This window comes from Schistocerca cancellata, chromosome 5 (genome assembly GCF_023864275.1).
Source record: "Schistocerca cancellata isolate TAMUIC-IGC-003103 chromosome 5, iqSchCanc2.1, whole genome shotgun sequence".
Taxonomy (NCBI): domain Eukaryota; kingdom Metazoa; phylum Arthropoda; class Insecta; order Orthoptera; family Acrididae; genus Schistocerca; species Schistocerca cancellata.
In genome coordinates this window covers 143,826,898-143,845,333 of record NC_064630.1, presented here as the reverse complement: position 1 = coordinate 143,845,333, position 18,436 = coordinate 143,826,898, and the positions used below count along the sequence as shown (strand labels likewise).

The 18,436-nt window shown below is 40.3% G+C and overlaps 1 protein-coding gene across 1 annotated transcript in view; it reads right to left on the bottom strand.

Moving 5' to 3' along the window:
• LOC126188288 (eukaryotic translation initiation factor 2-alpha kinase-like) overlaps positions 1-18,436 on the bottom strand; it is a 231,877-nt gene that overhangs the window by 192,602 nt on the left and 20,839 nt on the right. The window contains exons 3-4 of the mRNA XM_049929872.1: positions 11,935-12,088; positions 1,655-1,832 (exon numbers count right to left, since the gene is read on the bottom strand). Coding sequence (XP_049785829.1) covers positions 1,655-1,832; positions 11,935-12,088 — 332 coding nt within the window. The remainder of the gene's footprint in view (positions 1-1,654; positions 1,833-11,934; positions 12,089-18,436) is intronic.

Genomic DNA, 18,436 nt, shown 5'->3' with positions numbered 1-18,436 from the left:
TGGCAATTCATACCTGGAATGAAAATATTTAACTGTGGCACTCCTTTTCAGAAATCAGAATGGTAAATATGAGCACTCTTACTCACTAACTGCTTGGAAATGAGCACTCGCAATCAAATGGGGTGGGAAACAGCTTTATGATCATACTTCGAATTGACTTTCCCCTCCAAACCATCTCCTGCTTGCTATTAGTTGGCTGTTGTGGCTGTACCTTGAATACAAGCCAGTCTGCTTGAGCAAGTCCAAGAAGAAGGCTCGTCTGTGCAGCTCAGTCTTGAGGTCAAGGCTGCTATTCCACACACTGAATTGTGTGAAGTTTATTATTCATGTCCACATGACAATTCCCTCGCGAGCAAACATTTCTCTCTTCCATGATGAAATTGTCATAAATAATAAATGCCCAAGAGAATTATATAGCTGGACACAGCTTTACATGAAGAGACAATGTGCAAGTGTCCAACCACTACAGATAAAAGAGGCACAATGTGTTTCATGGAAATATTGCTAACAAAGAACATTTCATGTATGATTCCAGATCCCAAATTCTTCAAAAGAAATAAGGTTACAGAAAAAGGATGGGGTGGAGTACCTGTCTGTTTAGAGACTAACCCAAGTCTCATTTCAGAAGATTACAGTCTTACTTTAATTTACTGTGCTGTTCATATGCTGACACCTCCGCAGATGCTCCTTCCAATGAGAAGTTGGTGTAGCACTCCAATCTTATACCATTGGTTTAATAACAGGAAGCATCAGTCACCATATGTGGTATAATCTTCATCCCTCAAACATGAATCGCTACAACCCTGTTACCATAATTTTATTTTGTCCAATTTTTCAGTTCCAGGCTGTGGCTCAAGGCACTGAACTTCTGCCTATTTTACAACCATTATATCTATGATAAATAAGCAATTTTTTTTTTCAAAATATTGCACTAGAGAACGCATGCCAACTGTGTTAAATACTGCTCAGTCACCTGGCAACAACAATACTTGGGACTATTATCAAACAACAGGAAACTATTACAGCCTAACTTTCTTAAATTAAGCTACAGTGTTTACACTCAAACAACAACTGTGGTCTCCAGATAAGAGTTTTCACTAGTAATGATACACAATAATTACTATCTGTATTAATTGAAGTGCAGTCCTAAGCACACATGAGAAATTTTACAAAAATGAGGCTGATTACTTTCCAAAGTGTGCACCACCTCTCTGAGCTTAGTCTGCTCCAAATTAGCAAACAAACTCCACTGTGGTTTGTTCGGTTAGTGGTACCTTGATGCCACTCACTCAAAGCAGTTATCTTCCATCAACTCTCATATCAATGGCAGCACAGTACCCCAAGCCATGCAGTTTACTGTACGATATAGATGTTGCAAGTAATTTACAGTATAGCAGTTTGTATGTGGTAGCTTTGTGTAGTACTAAAGTAGCAACAACATGCTCAACTTCTTTGTCAATTGCTTTACAGTTCCAAATTACTGTCATTTCTGAGATATTTCAATGGTTTATGATAACCATTGTGTTAATTGTAATGGTAATTACCCTAAGAACAAACAAAGGCTTAGTTAAAAACCAAAGAGTAACAGGTATGTCACAAAAGCAATGTTTTTACTTCTAAATGAGCCTTTATGCAGAATAAATAATTTACACACCGCTCCTCACCCGAGCGAGCTTCCACAGCCCTGACCGTCTGTGTCTGACGTTGTACAACAATAACATCTTGGCTGTAAGAGTTCTCCTTAGTATAATTTGTGCATCCTTTCATTGAACATTCATACAACAGCTTCCCGGTTTTCACTTCAACACCGTATGTTCTGCTTTCCTTTCCACCTAGAAACAAACAAGTATGAACATCTCAGAACATATTCTACTGTACATACAAAGATGGCAAATGGAGGAAAATGGGTAAAAGTATACGTCAGGATCAGTGGTGTATTTACATGTTTCATGCAAAAATACTGGCAGCACTCGCCCTGAGGTACAACTGGAAAAAAAAGGGGATGTGAAAGCTGCCAGTGCAACATCGCTAATGACAGAGGAGTGGGCAGACGTGTTCAGAAGCAAGAGAAGAAGGAATATTATAACATTGTCACATCAGTACACTACAGCCTCTGAAATATAAACGCATTTGGAGAAAAGAGTCACATGACAACCAAGGTAATAAATCTAATTGCTGCTTGTTTCATTCACAGCAATTTATGCTGTGCTATTAGGTCTCAACCTAGCCACAACCTTGTAGTTTGTGACATAATTGGAAAAGACAGACAAATATTTGTGACAACAGGGGAGAAGAATGCGAAAGCAATGAGCTGCCGACCCATGAGCATTAGAGAAATACTGCCATGGCTGGTACTGGCCCTGATCTAGACTTTAGCCCAGAAGATGTGTCTATCCCAAGTAAAACTAGTTCAATCTGATGAGTGAAAGTTTCTTATGTTACATTCATACAAGGTAACAGAGATTATAGTTAAACAGCAGACATAATAGTTGAAAGAATGCATTTGTGAAGAAAAAATTTACAATGCAGCATTATTAATAGAGATTTACAACAAGATTGGAAAGAACTTTATTTCTTTACAAAATATGTAAAATATAAATAATTCAACAACAAGAGCTGCTGTAAAGATGCTTTTAAGCAGTTGATTAATAAGTTGAATTTACTATTTTGACATTCTAACCATCCTATTATTTAAGGCAGACTAGGTTTAACAAATTTTCCTTTTATCGATCAGATTTCTGGGACTTGTTACATCATGTGGAATGACATGTGAGCTTGAGATGACTGGAAGTGAATCAAATGTAACTCACAACTATCCTACTTAATAACACTTGTTAGGTATGTTCTTCCACATAACAGTCAACACCATCGCTTAACATGTTCACTGCTGCACGCCTAGTGATAGACGTTTAACCACTAGCCCAGGCAGGTACACACTGTTAGACTTGAGGCTCTACTGCGGCCACCAGCAGCCACAATGTGTCAGGCATGCAATTCTGCTGCTGCCGCCAGCGGCCACAAGGAAGTCAACATATTAAAGAACTTATTCTATCAAAATACTGTGAAGTTTCAGAAACATCATTTAACATAACATCAAACAATCTTGGCAAACACTGATAGAGAGCTATATAAATCTCTATTTAGTGCCTTCTCCATTGTTTTTTTAATTTTATTTATATAAAAGTAAGTGTATACCTGTCCCTTCCCCCCCCCCCCCCCCCCCCCCCAAGGTAAGTCTTTCCGCTCCCGGGATTGGAATGACTCCTTACCCTCTCCCTTAAAACCCACACCCTTTCGTATTTCCCTCTCCTTCCCTCTTTCCTGATGAAGCAGCCGTGAGTTGCGAAAGCTTGAAATTTGTGTGTGTGTGTGTGTGTGTGTGTGTGTGTGTGTGATTGTTTCTATCAACGTACCAATGCTTGCTTTCATTTGGTAAGTTACAGAATCTTTGTTTTTAGATATATTTTTCCCACATGGAATGTTTCCCTCTATTATATTCATACTTATATAAAAGATGAGACAAAAATTATGGGAATTTTACTATTCCTTGTGGGGGTAGATGAGCAGGGCATGATAAGCTCTATATTGGACTACCCATAAAAACTGAAATTATATTTACAATGCGGTTAGCTTATAATTTCAGCCATCACACTTCATCATCATCATTTTCAGACTCCAGTTTCCCTGGTGTGGTGTACACGTGCTTGTCATGTCCTTCTGTCTTCACACATCTTCTGTTCCAGGACAACTTCCCATTTGTGTCCTTTCTCCTTGGCATCTGATCTTACAGTTTCTATCCAGCATTTTCTTGGTCTTCTCTGTGGTCTTCTATCTGCAAATTCTCATTATGTGCACATACCACTGAAGCCCAGATTTCTTTATGACACTGGTAACAGGAACCTCAATACCAGCTACCTTTCTCTTCACCTCATTCCTGATTTTGTCCTTTCTAGTTGTTTGATTCATAGTTCTAATGAATCTCATTTCTGCTGCCTGAATTCTGCAGAAGCCTTTGTTTAGTAGGTTACGTGTTTCTAAACCATATGTAAGGAATGGTATGAAATAGGTGTGGTACATGGTCGTTTTTGCTTTTTGTGGCATTTTATCATCTCAGAGAAGATTTCTAATTTGACTGTAAAAATTAAATGGTCTCTGTGTCTTGCTCAGTATTTCTTGCTTAATGGTGTTGTCTTTTGAGATCACACTTCCTAGGTACTTGAAATAGGAAAAACATTCTACTTTGGCTCCTTCTAGAAATATATTTTAGGTTGTTCCTTGCCTGTTGATGGTCATTTATACTGTCTTTGTTCCACTTATTGTTAGTCCAAAATTTTTGAATGTGTTGTCCCAATAGTTAAGTTTCTTCCATGCTTCAGCTTCTGTCTCTCCCCATACTATCAAATCATCAGCAAAACCCAGGGCATTTGGTTTGCTGTCTATTTTCTTGACAGGTTTTATGATCTTGCCCATTTCTATTACAAACAGGAGAGGTGATAGGGATCTTCCTTGTTGAATACCTCTCTTTGTTTAAAACCATTCTGATCATCCATTGCCTATCTGGACACAGCTATAACACTTTTGGTACAGCACCTTGACTTTATCAGTTAGTTACTTTGACACCTTTAGGTCTTCCAAAAATTCCCATACCTTGTTTCGAGGAGCACAGCCACACGCTTTTTCAATGTCTACAAATACAATCACAAGATTTCTTCTATATTCCCAGTACTTTTCTGTCAGCATTCTTACTAAAAAATAAGATCCATAGTACCTTGGTCTTTCCTGAATCCATGTTGTTGTTCTTCAAGAAAGGCAAGAGAGATTAGAGCCCACACAGAGGCATACTGACAATCCTCCTTTCCACGAACAATTCAAGACTGGAATAGAAGGGAGAACCAATAGAGGTACTCACGGTACCCTCCACCACACACCGTTAGGTGGCTTTCTGAGTATGGATGTAGATGTAGCTATCTGTTGAAGTCTCATTTGTGTGATCTTTTATGACAGCTTCACAGCGTGTGACAGCAGCATGATGCCTCTGTTATTTCCACTTTTAGTCAATTGCCCTTTCTGAACAGATGGATGACGACTCCTTTACTCCAATCTTCTGGGATTTTGTTTGCTTCCCAAATCGCTGATAACACTCTATATACCCAATTTAAGCCTAATATTCCAGCAGCCTTTATCATGTCTGAGCTGAGACCATCAAAGTCTGTCGACTTTCCATTCTGCATGCTCTTTAATGCTGTTTCTACCTCACATTGTGTTAATGGGTGTTCACTGGACTGGACTTCAATTAATTACTCTTCATTCATTGGTGGGTGTGTTGACCTCATCTCTATTTAGCAGCAAATTGAAGTACTTTCTCATTCCATCCCTGATGCCTTCTTCGGTTCATATTAAGTTACTATCATCATTTCCAGTGCACGGATACTTACATAATCATTTCGTTTAGTCTTTAGAACCTTGTATATAATTTCCTACTTCCCTCACACTCTTCCACTATCCTTGTAGTAAAATCCTTCCAGCACTTTTCCTTTTCTTCCTGGATCAGTCTTTTTGCAGTTAGTTCCTTTCTGCTGTATTCCTGTGTTAGATGTGCAGTTGCTAATTCATTTCATCTATCATCTGTTTTTCATGGTCTAATTTTCTTTTCAGTATGTTTCTATCTTCTACTGCTGTCTTCATTCCAAGAATTCTACCAAGGTGTTTCCTTCTCTTCTGGTGTAGCACTCGTTTATCCACGTATGTATGTGGCTTCTTTAACAAGGGTTTCTTTTCTTAAAGACCATGCTTCTTCTTCTACTCCTTTCTTAGTTTTGGGTAATTTGGCTGTTATTCATGCTTCATAGTTCCTTTCTTTTCCATTTCCTTCAACAGCTAAGTCTTTATCTTTGGCATTCTCTTTTGTTCCAATTTTGACACTTGATCATCTTTTAGGTCCGCAAATAATAGCCAGTGTTTGCTATCCGGGTGTTTGTTGGGTATGACTTTAACATCTGTAACATACTGAACAGTTTTTCTATCAGTGATGATGAAGTCTATCATAGTCTTGAGCTTGCCATCCCAGCAGTATCTCATTATTTTGTGACTTTCCCTCTTCTGATACCACATGCTCTGTATGATTAAGTTGTTTCACACACAGGAATCACTTAGGTTCTCTCCTTCTCGGTTTCTGTTCCCATAACCATGAAGACTGATGGTGTTTTCACATCCTAGTCTTTCTTTACCAACTAGAGCATTCAGATTGCCCATGATGTAGTTCTCCTCTGTTATTTGTTCTTCAAGTTCATTAAGGAAATGCTCTTTCGCCTCTTTGGTACATCCCGTCTGTGGTGGATATATTTGCAAAACAGTATGCTATGTATTACCAGCCCTTAGTCTCATCTGGATGATTCTGTAGCTCATATATCTGACATCTATCTGAATGTCTACATCTTTATGGAGGAAAAGGCCAAATCCATTTTTGAATTCACTATTGTTACCACTCCAGTATAGTACATACCCTTTTCTCATTTCTCGGTGATTTCTTCCCACAGTTTTTCCACTTTGGCTCACCCAACCCTAATATTCTAAGCTTATGCCTGTCCATAAGATCTACTAGTTCTTTACATTTATTGGTGATAGTGAGAATATTGAGTGTACCAATTTCCAGTCATTCCTTTCTGGGAGGGTTTTGAGTCTTCCAGTATCTTCGATGAGCATCAGTCATTTGCCCTTCATTACTTCGAGCATTAGAACTACTGTCATGTTTTGTGTTCATTCTTCAAGCTGAGGCTTAGTTTAGGTTTCAAAGCAGTATATATTTGCTCAGCTGCTGGCTTGCTAGGCCTAACACAAAAGATCCCTCTTCTCCACAAGGCAGTAGTGATCTCTTCTAATTAACTCCAGGGAGAACAGGTTACCTTATCTGCCATCTCCTCTGTAACAAAGGTCTTCTTCTCTGCTGAGGATGTTGTTAGGGAAGTGGAAGATAGTTCAGTTTCTTTCTATTGGGATGGACACATTGCTATTCCAATGGGTAAAATTCTTCCCCAAAAATTCACAATTTAATTTTTACCAACGTATAACTGAATTTTGAAGAGATTCCAAATTTCTGTGAATAACAGTTCAGAGAAAAAAGGGGTTTATGAACACAAGGCTGCAACAAAACTGTATTGTTATGGGAGATCAAATATGAACTGAATTTGTTTTTTGTATACCCCCCCCCCCCCCCCATGAACCTGGACCCTGCTGTTGGTGGGGAGGCTTGCGTGCCTCAGCGATACAGAGGGGTATCTGGTGAGAGGCCAAACAGACATGTGGTTCCTGAAAAGGGGCAGCAGCCTTTTCAGTAGTTGCAGGGGCAACAGTCTGGATGATTAACAGATCTGGCCTTGTAACATCAACCAAAACAGTCTTGCTGTGCTGGTACTGCAAATGGCAGAAAGCAAGGGGAAACTACAGCTGTAATTTTTCCCGAGGGTATGCAGCTCTACTGTATTGTTAAATAATGATGGCATCCTCTTGGGTAAAACATTTCAGAGGTAAAATAGTCCCCCATTCAGATCACCGGGCAGGGACTACTCAGGAGGACGTCATTATCAACAAAAGCAAAACTGGCATTCTACAGATCGGAGTGTAGAATGTCAGAGCCCTTAATTGGACAGGTAGGTTAGAAAATTAAAAAGGGAAATAGATAGGTTCAAGTTAGATATAGTGTAAATTAGTGAAATTTGGTGGCAGGTGGAACAACAGGAGTAAGCTCAATAATGAATAAAAGAAATAGTAAAACAGATAAGCTGCTATGAACAGCATAGTGAACGCATAACTGTAGCCAAGATAGACACGAAACCACACCCACCACAGTAGTACAAGTTTATATGCCAACTAGCTCCACATATGAGGAAGAGATTGAAGAAATGCGTGACAAGATAAAGGAAAGTATTGAGACAGTTAAGGGAGATGAAAATTTAATGGTCATGGGGGACTGGAATTCGATATTAGGAAAAGGAACAGAAAGAAAGTAGTAGATGAATATGCACTGGGGAAAACGAATGAAAGCGAAAGCTGCCTCGTAAAATTCCCATAATTTGATCATAGCTAACACTTGGTTTCTGAATCATGAAAGAAGATTATATACGTGGAAGAGACCTGGAGACACCATTAGGGTTCAGACTAATTATATAATGGTCAGACAGCGAGTTTGGAACCAAATTTTAAATTGTATGACACTTTCAGCGGCAGATGTGGACTCTGGCCACAATTTGTTGGTTATGAACTGTACATTAAAACTGAAGAAACTGCAAAAAAGGCAGGAATTTAAGGAGACGGGACCCGGATAAACTGAAAGAACCAGAGCTTGCAGAGTGTTTCAGAGGGAGCATTATGAAATGATTGACAAGAACAGGTGAAAGGAATACAGTAGAAGAATGGGTAGCTTTGAGAGATGAAATAGTGACGGCAGCAGAGGATCAAGTAGGTAAAAAGACGAGGGCTAGTAGAAATCCTTGGGTAACAGAAGAGATACTGAATTTAATTGATGAAAGGAGAAAATATAAAAATGCAGTGAATAAAGCAGGTGAAAGGGAATACAAACAGCTAAAAAATGAGATGAACAGGATGTGCAAAATGGTTATGCAGGAATGGCTAGAGTAAGTATGTAGAAGTGTATATCACTAGGGGGTAATGAAATATTACTGTATCTCGTTGCTACCTATCAGAACCCCTCGGAGAGCATTAAAGATAAACACCAGTCCTAATTGCCCAATTGTAAAGTGACCTGTTTCCAAATTACATACAAAAATAACCACTATTTCAGTATACATATAATTCGAAAATGATGCTTTGCTGATTAACATTGTTCTTATGTGAAAAACACAATATAAATGTGAAATTAATACTGTAACTAATCGGAAGAAATGTAGCACATGGTCAGGATGTACCAGTAAACCTATCATTATAAAATTACTACAGCAAATTAAATAGAACATATAAATAAAGCATGTGAATTGAATCTCCAATATATGTTAGCACTAAAATTCAGGCACTAGTTGATTTGTTATAAACAAATTTAGAAATGTAATTGTTACCTGTAACATACTTAGTCAGAAAATGTTATATTAACTCTTAACTAAGTTGAAAATAGGTTTACCTTGTTCAGCACTGAGATTGTAAATTTTTAGCAAAGTGTATCTCATATTCAGTTTAACTTTTAATTGTGATTTTACATAAAATTGTAATTTTCATTGTAGGTAAGTGTTAACGAAAGTATAAATAAAGGTCACGCAGGCGCCTTGGGGCACTTGTTTTTTGGCTAGGGTTGCGAGCAAATGTAATGTAGGCTCTCTTGTTTGTTGATTGTTGTGAACTCTGTGTCGTTTGATGTCAATTTTGGGTACATGTGATGTAACTGGTACAGTTCACCAGGCTCGGACACCAGAGTCCTGGAAATATATTGGTGTACTTTGGAATTTATTTGGGAGTCTTCCGCAATCCTTCTCATAGGCTGCACAGCAACAAAGACACGAATCCAGGAATTCTACAAAACCCCGAGAACTAAACAACTCTCAAGGTTGGTAGAATTGACGTGAAAACAACAGCGCATCGACTGGGCATTTAAAAAAAAAAAAAAACATTTGCAATGCGGAGGTGGGAAAATACAAACATCTCAGTAAGATGGATGCTACCTACAGGAAAATTACAGAGACCTTCTAGATTTAGAGAAAGCTTTTAACAATGTTGACTGGAATACTCTTTTTCAAATTCAAAAGACGGCAGCGTAAAATACAGGGAGCAGAAGGCTATTTACAATTTGTACAGAAACCAGATGGCAGTTATAAGAGACAAAGGGTACAAAAGAGATGCAGTGACTGAGAAGGGAGTGAGACAGGGTTATGGCCTACCCTCAATGTTATTCAATCTGTATATTGAGCAAGCAATAAAGGAAACAAAAGAAAAATTAGGGAAAAAAATTAAAGTCCAAGGAGAAGAAATAAAAGTTTTGAGTTTTGCCAAAGACATTCTGTCAGAGGCAGCAAAGGACTTGGAAGAGCAGCTGAATGGAATCGACATCATCTTGAAAGGACATAAGACGAACATCAACAAAAGCAAAATGATGATAATGGAATTTAGTCTAATTAAATCAGGTGATGCTGAGGGGATTAAATATGGAAATGAGACACTTAAAGTAGTAGAGGAGTTCTGCTATTTGGGCAACAAAATAACTGATTATGGTCAAAGTAGAGGGGATATAAACTGTAGACTGGCAATGGTAAGAAAAGTGTTTCTGAAGAAGAGAAATTTGTGAACTCCAACTATAGATTTAAGTGTCAGGAAGTCTCTTCTGAAAGTATTTGTATGGAATATAGCCATGTACGTAAGTGAAATATATACGATAAATAGTTTAGACAAAAAAGGGAATAGAAGCTTTTGAAATGTGGTGCTACAGAAGGAATGTTGCAGATTAGGTTAGTTGATCTTATAACTAATGAGGAGGTACTGATAGAATTGGGAAGGAGAGAAATTTTTGGAACAACCTGACTAGCAGAAGGAATCAATTGGCAGGATGCATTCTGAGGCATCAAGGGATCACCAATTTAGTACTGAAGGGAAGTGTAGGGGAGGAGGGTAAACATCTTAGAGGAAGACCAAGAGATGAATACTGTAAGCAGATTCAGAAGGATGTAAGACTGCAGTAGTTACTCGGAGATTGAAGGGTGCGCACCGAATAGAATAGCATGGAGACCTGCATCAAACCAATCTTTGGACTGAAGATACCAACAAAAAACAACAACAACAACATTCATTACTGAATCAAATAAAACCTACAAGCATCCACCTAAATTTTCAACATCATATCCTGTCTGTTACGCATTTTTCTCACTGAATGGCAATATTTTGATGCCATCCTCAAAGAAAGAAGAGGGACTTGTGTACAGTCATTTGTGAATGAACTACTCTACTGCTCCATTCTCATCAAACTGGTGTCCTCCAAGGTATTCCTTCAGCAGTACAAACATGTAACAGTGTTTGAATACATTTATTCCCCAGACTGTGCATGGAGACTACTCAAAACGACCACAGGTGTGGTGCCTTCTTTCACAAAAAACTTTATGATCACACACTGTGCAACAGACTTCTGTACCTTTAGCTCGCACTTAGTGGCCTGACTCGTACCATTGCATCATGTTAACTGCAGCATTACAATGCTACCCCACCAACACACTGTCAACATCACTCCCATTTCCGTCCACTATCACAGCCGCCAGATTTAAATTCTCATTCATATTTCATAAACTCTTACACATGCTACATTGGAGCTATTGCTCAGTACCTAGACTAAAGAATTTATTTTGTGTTAAGCACACTGATTTAAGACCACCATCATGGAAGGCAAAGATTCAGTGGAAGCAGTTGCTCTATTCACTGCTTCCCTTTCAAAACCAACATCAAATTATAAAAAATAAATGCAAATAAATGCTCCAGTTTCATATCCATGACCAGCATGAGTGAATACCACATGGGGCATGGAAAACAGAGCTTTTCCACAATTTTTTAACAATTGCTAGCTATTGATACTTGCAACAATCAATTATAATGAATAATGCCACAGCATGTATTTCTTCTAGGTGAGGCAAAATACTTCAATGGCACAAAACTTTTAGTGAAATCTTCTCATGTATGCAATAATAACTGGTTCAGGTGAACAAAATATTTCTCACAATACATTTGCAAATCAAATGCTATTACAGAATACAATATTCAAAAGCTGACATCCACAATTAAAAAAAAAAAAGTGCAGTATGGAGAAGTTTACCCATCACAGTGACAAAAATGACATAAAATTACGAATTTTTATTTCACCATAGACTAAGCTGACAGCATTAGCACCAGAATCCACTGAATTAAAGATTAATGCACCAGAATCCACTGAATTAAAAGATTAATATACATTACCTGCAATTAGCAGATCATCTGAAAAAATGAATGAAGAAGATTGGAGCAAGTTGTCAGCTGTTATCGGTACTGCTTCAATACTTTCACCATTAAATTTATACAGACCACCACTTAACGATGGAATCATTCTCACCCAGTGTCCATTATTTGATAGCTGAAGGAAGAAAAGCCACAGTTAGTTATTCACACAACACAGAATTGCAACTATACCTACAAACTGATTCAAGTCACATGTATACTTTTTCCCTGCCTGTTGCAAGCACAATTCAACACCTTTGCAAAAGCTTCCATTACAGTCACAATAGTTTAATGTGTGACTTCTTGAAAAAAAAACTTATATTTTTATTTCAGTGCAAAACAACATTACCGTATGTGAAGCAAAAGCAAATAATTGAGAACATGCCGCCACTGTAAATGATACAGCAGCAGACTTAAAAATTCACATCACAAGGTACTGGTGAACTATTTTATTTTTAATTTTATGCTGATTTTACAGATGACTTGCACTCTAGAAGCTAATGCAAGCCATCTTTGAAAGGTATTATCAAGATTTGCAATACATTAATATTTTTTCCTTGTTCTATAAATAATCCCCCCCCCCCAGACCCACCTCTCTCTCCTAATAATATCTTGGCCATTTCTGAATCTTCTAGAAGTAGAAAGCAAGAAGAAAGGAAGATTAGGGTTTAGCCTACCACTGACGACGGAATCATTTGAGAGATATATAGATAGACAGATAGATAGAGAGAGAGAGAGAGAGAGAGCACAGAAAGTTAAGAATCAGGCATAAGTGCAACAGTATACAGCATGCTGCTAAATGAGGCGAAACAAATTTGTGCGGCCCACTGCACTGCACTGCACTGCACTGCACAACATGCACAACATCATGGTTGAGCAGAGAGAGATTCTAGTCCAAGCTTCTAACTTCTGACAGTCAATTATCAAAGAAGTCGTGTAAATTGGAATGTGTGGCAACAACTTTAATAGATGTATCGGTTCTGCACTCAGCAATGCATGGAAACACGCATTCATTCAGTACTTAAAGAGTGCACCAAAGTATGTACCATGTTATACATTGTCTTGGAAACAATGAAATAGAGTAACATTTATCACCAGCATTAATGTTAACTCTGGTTTCAGTCAGCACTACAACATAATTTACATCTACGTCTACACTCTGAAAACCATTCTGACCTACATGGCAGAAGGTATATGCCGTTGAACCACATTCTGTGAGTTTCTTCCGGTTCCAACTACATACAGAGTGTAGGGAGAATGATAGCTAAATTGCAACTGGGCTATGGATATTACTGCATTTAGGAAATTAAAATATCAAGAAGGTGACTTACTTTTCCTATTTTCATTCACTGGTGTCTTTTGACACCATATTCTCGATATCTCTTCATTGAGGAAAAAGGTGTTTGTTGCACAGAAGCATGTAATAAGAATAATAAGTGATAGGCAATCTACAACAATTGTAGGCATACTTTCAATCCTGTTGGGCATACTGACAATAACATCACTGTACATTTATCCTGGTATGAAGTTTGTTGTCAACAATTCATAACAGTTTGGAAATAACAGTTACATGCATCATTCTAATACGACACACAGAAATGACTTTTCACTAGCCATCACTCTGTCTTTGTGTGGGACAGAGAAGAATGAAGTAATCAGACACAAAAATCTTTAACTAGTAAAAAGAATTGACGGGTATAGTGCGAGAGGGAGCCATGCCACAAAACTTGAAAAACTGAGTTTTTGACATTCCTAGTATACTCGTCATTTGTTGTCCGCCATGAAAAATAGAATGGTGTCACATAGTTTCCACGTTTCCTGCACAGATTTTCTAAGTTTGAAAATATGTGTAAGAGGAGGCGCTATGTCGCCTACTGATGTCTGTTATGTTGGTGGCGAAGTTGCCAACATAGTAATTAACAAATGTTACAAAAGTTTATCATATGAGAAAGGTATGCTGTTATTTAATTTTTGCTTTTACATCTTTCCTCTTTTTATGCACAGTACATCTAAACTGTTATTTTGATCCACTTTCTAATGTCTATTTTATGTAATTCTTTTGGTTATGGAAGTGACATTTCTGGTAACTGTACTACACAATATTTCAAAAAAATACGGGTGCTTATGTATTCGAGAACATTGAAAATTGTTGTAGAAAAACATATTCAAAACACAGGCAAATGAAAGAGAGAAGATGTAAAGAAGAAAAGGAATAGTGGACACGAATAAAATCAGTAAAAAAAAAGTAGCAACTAAGCAACAAGGACATGAATGTCACTAAGATACTAAAAACTGATTATTTTGTGGGTTTTACAAGCTGCAAGAGTATAACATTCAAAACGCATACCTAAATGATATTATTGAGGATAATGATTGCAGTCAGGGGTATGCTAAAAAAAATGTGATGATCTAGGAGTGAGTAGAAGAAAGAACTCATTAGCTCGTCTGTGGCAACAGCTACTGGTACAAAGCTTAGAGTACATTCCAAAGCTTTTTGTGAAATATTTGCAGTTTGCAGAAGAGTGTGTCAACAGTTAGTGGAACAGGGGAGTGTGTAATGTTGGTGAAGATGTAGATCATGATGAAGTAAGCAATGAACTTTAATACAACATATCCCGCATATAGATAGATGTGGAAAATACGGCAACGCATAGCTGCCGACTATTACGGATTGCTCATAACTGTTATGGTTTTATCACCTTAGTTATGGAGTGATGGGAAGTTACTAAAAAATTATGAAAACAGACATTTCATTATCTGACAGTGTTAAAAAGCCGAAAACAGTACTGTTTACATTTTGCTACTAAAATGGTTTACAGACTGTAATGATTTCCTTCCTGAGTACACAGTAAACTTGGCTATGAATGAATTAGTCACCACAGCTTACTAAAGGCACTTTTACACTGAGTTTGAAACATGTTCTGCAACACTGTTTGCAGTCAGTACTGGACTATCGATGTTCGCAACATGTTGCCAACATCTTGGACATACAAAATCGGTGTTCCATGGCTGTGAATGTACAGATCAAAGGAACACTGTTCCTGGCCTGCTACCACAATTTTTTTTTTTTTTTTTTTTGATTTGTGGTTTTTAGGGCGCAACACTTCTATGGTCATTAGCGCCCAGCCCGTGACTTAGGAAACAGTAAAAAAAACAAAATTTAAAACCAGCAGCAATGGGAACAAAGTCATAAAATTGGAGAAACTAAAAGCAGAAGGAATGCTTAAAAATCCACTACGGAAAGGGGTTGGTTGTCCCAAAAAAAAAAAGCTTCAAATGACTGACGTCACTTCACTGTCACTAATAAACTGGACAACGCAGTCGGCTGAGCGCGTGTCATCAGCTAAAATCGACGATAGATCAGGTGATAGCTGTAGACGGGAGCGTAACGGATTAAAATAGGGGCATTCAATTAAAAGGTGTCTTACCGTCCACAGCTGAGAGCAGTGGGGACAGAGTGGGGGAGGATCGCCGCTTAAAAGATGTCGATGGCTAAAAAGACAGTGCCCTATCCGGAGTCTAGCTAAAATTACCTCCTCCCGACGACGCGTTCGGGAGGAAGAGGTCCAAGCGCAAGGAAGGGCTTTCACTTCCCGCAATTTATTATGGGGAAGTGTTGACCAATGCGCATGCCATAATTGAGCAACTTTGCGACATAAACCGCTCCGTAGATCGGTGAAGGGAAGCGACTGAATAGCTGGCCGAGGAAGAGAGACTGCAGCCTTGGCCGCTATATCGGCCGCCTCATTCCCACAGATACCAGCGTGTCCCGGGAGCCAGAGGAACGCCACTGAGACGCCCCCCCCAGGTGGAGCAAGCGCAGACAGTCCTGAATCCGGTGGACCAGAGGGTGCACAGGGTAAAGAGCTTGGAGACTGAGGAGAGAGCTGAGAGAATCGGAGCAGATAACGTACTGTATCCGCTGATGGCGGCGGATGTAGTGGACAGCCCGGAGAACAGTGTAAAGCTCCACAGTATAGACCGAACACTGGTCGGGAAGCCGAAAGCGATTTGGGGTGTCGCCAACAACATAGGCACTCCCTACACCTAACGATGTTTTCAAGCCATCGGTGTAAATAAATGTGGCTTCCGTCATTTGTGCACATAGAGCAGAAAATGCCCGACGATAAACAAGTGAAGGGGTACCATCCTTGGGAAATCGACAAAGGTCACGGAGCAGGCAGATCCGGGGACGGAGCCAAGGCGGTGCTGTACCCCAATTTGTCAAGAAGGTTTTAGGAAAGCGGAAGGAAAGAGAATGGAGCAGTCGACGGAAGCGGACTCCCGGTGGTAGTAGGGAGGAGGGGCGGCCTGCATACCCTACATCAAAGGAGGCGTCGAAAAATATGTCATGGGCTGGATTAGCAGGCATGGAAGACAGATGGCTGGCATAACGGCTCAGAAGGACTGCTCGCCGATTGGACAGCGGAGATTCAGCAGTCTCAGCATAAAGGCTTTCCTCAGGGCTGGTGTAAAAAGCTCCAGACACCAAACGTAATCCACGGTGGTGGATAGAGTCGAGACGCCGAAGAATAGACGGCCGAGCAGAGGAGTAGACTATGCTTCCATAGTCCAATTTCGAGCGCACTAAGGCGCGATAGAGGCGGAGAAGGACCACTCGGTCCGCTCCCCAGGAGGTACCATTCAGGACACGGAGGGTGTTGAGGGATCGCAGACAGCAAGCCAAAAGATACGAAATGTGGGAGGACCAGCATAGTTTTCTGTCAAACATAAGACCCAAGAATTTAGCGACGTCTGAAAACGGAAGGTTGACAGGTCCTAGATGTAAGGAGGGTGGAAGAAACTCCTTACGTCGCCAAAAATTAACACAAACGGTCTTACTGGGAGAAAAACGGAAGCCGGTTTCGACGCTCCAAGAGTGGAGGCGATCGAGACATCCTTGAAGACGTCGTTCAAGAAGGCTGGTCGGTTGAGAGCTGTAGTAGATCGCAAAATCGTCCACAAAGAGGGAGCCCGAGACATCAGGAAGGAGACAATCCATAATTGGATTGATGGCAATGGCAAACAGTACAACACTCAGCACGGAACCCTGGGGTACCCCGTTTTCTTGGGAGAAAGTACGGGAGAGAGTAGTGTTCACCCGCACCCTAAATGTGCGCTCTGCCATAAATTCGCGAAGAAAAAGGGGCAGCCGACCTCGAAAGCCCCAAGAGAACAGTGTGCGGAGGATACCTGTCCTCCAACAGGTATCGTATGCTCGCTCTAGATCAAAAAATATTGCTACTGTTTGGCGTTTCCGGAGAAAATTATTCATGATATAAGTGGAGAGAGCAACTAGATGGTCAACTGCAGAACGATGCTTTCGGAATCCGCATTGGGCTGGTGTTAAAAGACTGCGGGATTCCAGCCACCAAGCTAAACGGTAATTCACCATACGCTCCAAAACCTTACAGACACTACTCGTGAGAGAAATGGGGCGATAGCTAGAGGGGAGATGTTTGTCCTTTGCAGGTTTCGGAACAGGAACGACGACAGCTTCCCGCCATCGTCGGGGAAAAGTACTGTCGATCCAAATTCGATTATAAAGGCGAAGGAGGTAACGCAGACTATGAGTTGATAAATGCAGCAACATTTGGACGTGGATACCATCCGGTCCTGGGGCGGAGGAGCGAGAAGAAGAGTGTGCATGTTGGAGTTCCCGCATGGAGAAAACAGTATTGTAGCTTTCGCGATTTGGAGAGGAGAAAGCAAGAGGTTGCGCTTCCGCTGCACGTTTCTTCGGGAGAAACGGTGGCGGGTAATTGGAAGAGCTCGAAATCTCAGCAAAGTGCTGGCCCAATGAGTTAGAAATTGCGACGGGGTCCACTAATGTATCATGCGCAACAGTGAGCCCAGAGACCGGGGAGAAACTAGGCGCGCCTGAGAACCGTCGAAGCCGACTCCAAACTTCCGAGGAGGGAGTGAAGGTGTTAAATGAGCTAATAAAGAATTTCCAGCTTGCCTTCTTGCTATCGCGGATGACGCGACGGCATTGCGCACGGAGATGCTTACAGCGGATACAGTTGGCCTAAGTAGGATGGTGACGGAAAATGCGAAGAGCATGTCGCCGCTCACGTAGTGCGCCACGGCATGCCTCGTTCCACCAAGGAACTGGGGGGCGCCGGGGCAATTCGGAGGTGCGTGGTATTGAACGTTCCGCAGCTGTAAGAATAACGTCGGTAATATGTGTGACCTCATCGTCGACGCTGGGAAAGCGACGGTCATCGAATGTCGCTAGAGACGAAAAAAGTGTCCAATCGGCTTGGGCAAACTTCCAGGGTCGCGGGCGCATGTATGGCAGTTGAGGCTGCAGTCTGAGGACACATGGAAAGTGGTCACTCGAGTGTGTATCATCAAGGGCGAACCATTCGAAGCGCCGAGCTAGCGGAACAGTACCGACCGCAAGGTCTAAATGAGATAAAGTTGTCGTGGAGGCAGACAAAAATGTGGGGACCCCAGTGTTGAGGCAAACTAGATCCGCGTG